Consider the following 4,828-nt stretch of genomic DNA (forward strand, 5'->3'; position numbering starts at 1 on the left):
TTTTTTTTTTTTATTTAACCAATATCAAATTCAAATGTGAACTGGTCACAGTCCTGAACTAACCCACATGCCCAAAAGAACACATATGGGCGTAAACATGGAGGCCACTGAAGTTTTCACTGAAGAGTTTACATTTATAAGTTGACACTGGAAGCCAGAAAATTCATGAGCAGATGATAACAAGGATGAGGAGAAAGAGAGCAGCAATTTTAATTCTTTCTTTATTTTGTGGAGCAAAGGCTGCTTATTCTGTACAGAGGTGTGCGTGGATGGGGAGTCGGAGCCAGGAACTACTGTTGATCTAGAGCAGGGGTGTCAAACTCAACTTTACTAAGGGGACCACATTGGAAAATGAGAATTTCATCGAGGGCCACACTTGGGCTTTTATTTAATCAAAAAAGTAAAATATCACTGACTGTATTGTTGCATTTTTCAAATAGTCTTCTCACATCAGAAAAGTCAGAAAAAAGTCAGTAAAAAAGTCCCTTAGCCACTATAGAATGCCACATTCTGCTTTAAGTTTTGTGTAATTGTATTATGAAAATGTTTTTCGTTTGGAGCACAACTAGCCGGGCCCAAATCTATTGTGAACTTAAATTAATATGCGAGCCAGATCAAAATTTGCGAGGGGGCAGATTTGGCCAACGGGCCTTGAGTTTGACACATGGGATCTAGAGTTGACGTACAGTAAAAGTCGCATAAATTACAATGCTTTAAAAAATCTAATCTCTGATTTAGAACCATACAAAAAGGGGCCTAAATCAGAAATTAAAAGCATAGATTCCATGTGATTTCCGCTTTTTACATGTAAAAAATGGATCAGTCACATAGAAGCTTAAGCATTTGAGCCACTTTTTTCTACAAAACAACTGTTGTTTTTTTACTTTATCTATGTATCTGTAGATTGACGTACTGTACATGTACACACATCATATGCTATACAAATCTGTTCCTATATTTTGTGCAATACTGTCACGTCCGAACTTACAACGCTTAGAAGCATGAACTAACCTAAAGGCATAAGGCCGTAACAAATACACAGATGTAAAACACATCCACTCACAGAGCAGCTATTCCCCAGTGCCCTCCAGACTTCTTCCCAGCTTCAATGAAGAGTGACAGGCCGATGAGGTTGATGGTGGGAGCGATAGCCAGCGGGCCAATGTATTTCAGCACAAGACCCACCAGCCCGGAAAAACCCAGGACAATCTGGAGCAGAGAGGACACAAGGATGGCCCCCTGTATCTGTGGAAGACATGGCAAGATGGACACAATTAAGATACATACACTGTACCAGGTCTTTGGTACTCATGTGTGCATCACATAGTATACCAATAGTGTTCCTGGAGGCATCTTTAAACTTTAATCAACTCTAAAATAGTCTCGCTTTGACAGACCTTCCTCCAAAATGCTGCGAAGGAGGATGGGAGGAAAACGCGCTCTGGTTTATTGGCATTTCTTTAAACCAATCACAATCATCAGTGCTAAGCGTCAGACGGAGCAACGGTGCTGCTGCTAAAAGCCTCGGGAAAGAACCTGTTTTAGTTCAAAAGTTCTTTTAATCATGTAAGAGAAAACAGAGATTTATCCTGCAGAGATCTGAGGAGCAGTTAACCACAATCCTCATAAATCCACTGGAGATTAAAATGCCAACACAAAGAGAGCAGAAAGTAACAGCATTCCAGCGTAATTTTAGGTGGCAATTGAGCCATTCCGGAATTGGAAGGTCATGGATCTAGACCAACTTTAAAGGATCACACCACCGTTTGTTGAAATAGGGCTTATCATTGTCTCCCCTAGCTGTAGCATAGGTGGGCCAACGCATTTTTTGTGTCAGTAGATGCATTATTTTAGTCCCGTGCAACACCGGCAGCGTTGCCGCTAGTTAGCTTAGCGTGGTGAATAGAATCCTAATTGTTTCAACAAACGGCGGCATGCTCCTTTAAAGTAAATGTAATGCTTTCCAGTACTCTGAAATTGTGAGTTCATATCAGAGGATTCGCCATTTACGAGGTTAGCTCGTGCTCAACTCATTACCGAGGAACATGTTGTGTCTAACGGAAATTGAGTTATGTAAAATTTGTGTTATGTTTTGTACTGTAGATACTGTAAATGTTTGTCGGTTTCATGAAGCAAATGTGTTTTACATCCTCTTTATAGAGCCTAGATTCAAGATAATGGTGTATTACTATTCCAATGGCTTCTAACCTATTAACTCCAGTGTATTTTGTGTACATTTTTCTTATTTTCATATTTTGCCATTTATTTTGTCACTTCCTGACAATGGTGACTAACCACGGTTTTTAATCTGAATTTCTGGGCTGTAATTTGTTTTCTTTTCGACACAGTTCATTTGACCAAAATGTAACCCCAAATGTAAATGTTTACTCACACAAAATATTCTTAACTTAATTATTTCACACAATTCTGTTTTTTTTGTTTTCCCCAAATGTCCAGTTTTTGGGTCATGTTTTTACCTTTTTTTTAACTTACACTACTGTTTGTGTAATACTTTATTTGTATTCCCAATTGTCTTTATCATTTAAAAAAAATTATTATGGCATTTTAACATGGTTTGTGAGTCTTTTTGTGTATTTATCTACTTTTCCATGTTTAAAAATAAATAAATATTTTAAGCAAATTGTTTCACCTTGGGTTTACCTTGTTCCACGCATTACTGCGTTTAAACACACTTCACGGGTCTTGTCTTACCATTTTTTCCAGGTCTCTAGCTTTTTCGACAATTTCACATGATTTATTCCTTTCAAAGAAAAGAAATACACTATTTTCCAATAAATCACAGTCTTTAGAACGAATCTCTTAAATTAGTACATTTTGTGAGATCTTTCTGGATGCACACAGATTAGGATGTTACAATGTAACCATTTAACTGTTTCTATTGTAATGCCAACATTAAGGTGCGACAAAATGATATAGGTCTTCTGTTAGTGCTGCTAAGTTGGATTCCCTGCAGAAGAACTTAAGTTACTGAGAATCATCTTCTGCCTCAAGTGAATATTTTACATACCTCGCGCATTCGTGACATCCAGACCTCCTCTGAATTTTCCCTTTGGCTGGTGCTGTTCTGCAGTTGCACGGGCAGCATGACAGATGCTTTTTGGGCTGGACACTGCCACTTTGGCAGAGCAAGAATGGCCAGGGTTGGAGTAATAAAACTGAATGTTCCACCCTGGAGGATTGGTAACCTGCAAGTCAGTAAGTTTACAGGGTTGAGAGGTCAATGGACCAAATCAGGTCAGGGTAAACTGAAAAGAAATCCCAGGGCAAATCATGATTATTTAAAAAAGAAAAGTATTATCAACAACAACTTCACAAACAGTGTTACATGAGGTACTGTACCTATGTTCAAACCAGCTCAAAATGTTCACATTATCTTACCTAACGGCAGAATTTCTTAATATATTAGTTTTATAAAGTTCTGAAAACTGAATCTGAGGTGGGTGTTAACTTAAACGTTACAAGAAATTGTTTAAAACTAAATGGAAACCAATTTCCCATTCGAGTTTTTATCCTTATATTCCCTTGTTTCACAAAGCCATTCATTCCACAGGTTTGAAAAATAAAAATTGACTTACTTATTATTCAATGTCAAAGTGTGGGATCCCACATTTTTCCCTTTAAGCTTTTGCCAAACTGTGTAGGTGGAGAACTCAAACAAAAGCATAAGCGATTTGCTCAGGCTTATTGTTAAGCCAGTGGGGGCAGGAAAGTCCGTGTGGAGCCCTGTGCTCTATTGTACCGTGCTGTATTGTATGTGTGGGAGGCGGCTGCACTGTGGTAAGGCGTAGGGATTGATGCATTGGTTTTAGAAGGATTTTCCAAACAGCTCCCAGGATTTCACATTATTATGAAAGGAAAGCCACAAATTAAGCTGCGTAAACTTTGGAGATTATAAGGAAAACTTTACAACTCAACCCGAAGGGTAAATCTCATTTTCACTGTTAGAGTCACATAGAGCCCGATAGTGGTGTGACTCACTGGTTAACTCCACATTAACCCCTACAAGGGCGTCTGCCTGAGCTAAGCTGAGGTTTAGGATGTTGCAAATACAGGTCAGCGCTGCATAAAGATTGTGAAACCATCACGAGATCATTGCAAGGAGGTAGTGTATGTATTTAGGGAAAGTGAGGGAGTGATTGATGGATTCTTAACGACGGAATTCCCTCGGTTTGTAGCTCCCTGACTGACAGCACTACTTAAAATTTGAATACACACACACACACACACACACACACACACACACACACACACACAACAATAACTATCATTCCACAGAGGGTTACAATAACTTGTGCAACTTCTTAAGTACATGTCAATATCTCTGTGTGACCTAGTACTTCAAGGTTTACTGGTGCCGTGAGACAATAAGTCGGAGTTACCTGATACCGACAGTTGTCTGCAGCAGTGTACATAGTCCCGACACAAAGAATATGGTGGAGATCAGCTGACTTTTGGCAATGCTGTTGTCTTTTATGCAGAGGGGCTCAGCCAGGATCAGCGGGACTGCTATGATGCCTCCGAATGCAAGGATGTAATGCTGCGGAGGAAGACAAAAGTGGATCAATTTGGGGACTCTTTGAAAGGGTAATTGTTTTTTCTTTTTTTAAATTTTTGTACCCAATTAATCCTTCCTGTCTGATTTCCTCTGAATTTAGCTGGCCTTCATTCTAAACGGGAAGTATTTATGTTTCTTTAAATCAAAACATTATTAAACATTATTTTATTGCTTACGACATTGCAAGGAATGGTGGAAAAATAAGATGCTAAAAGCCCTTAATAATTGCTGATATATAACACACACACACAC

General features: G+C 38.8%; 1 protein-coding gene across 1 annotated transcript in view; it reads right to left on the reverse strand.

Annotated features, from left to right (window-relative positions):
* Window positions 1–4,828, reverse strand: part of si:dkey-106n21.1 (solute carrier family 23 member 2) — a 58,453-nt gene that overhangs the window by 30,336 nt on the left and 23,289 nt on the right. Inside the window, exons 3-5 of the mRNA XM_032522932.1 lie at window positions 4,401–4,558; window positions 3,029–3,206; window positions 1,064–1,245 (exon numbers count right to left, since the gene is read on the reverse strand). Coding sequence (XP_032378823.1) covers window positions 1,064–1,245; window positions 3,029–3,206; window positions 4,401–4,558 — 518 coding nt within the window. The remainder of the gene's footprint in view (window positions 1–1,063; window positions 1,246–3,028; window positions 3,207–4,400; window positions 4,559–4,828) is intronic.

Source organism: Etheostoma spectabile, chromosome 8 (assembly GCF_008692095.1).
Source record: "Etheostoma spectabile isolate EspeVRDwgs_2016 chromosome 8, UIUC_Espe_1.0, whole genome shotgun sequence".
NCBI classification, from domain to species: Eukaryota; Metazoa; Chordata; class Actinopteri; order Perciformes; family Percidae; genus Etheostoma; species Etheostoma spectabile.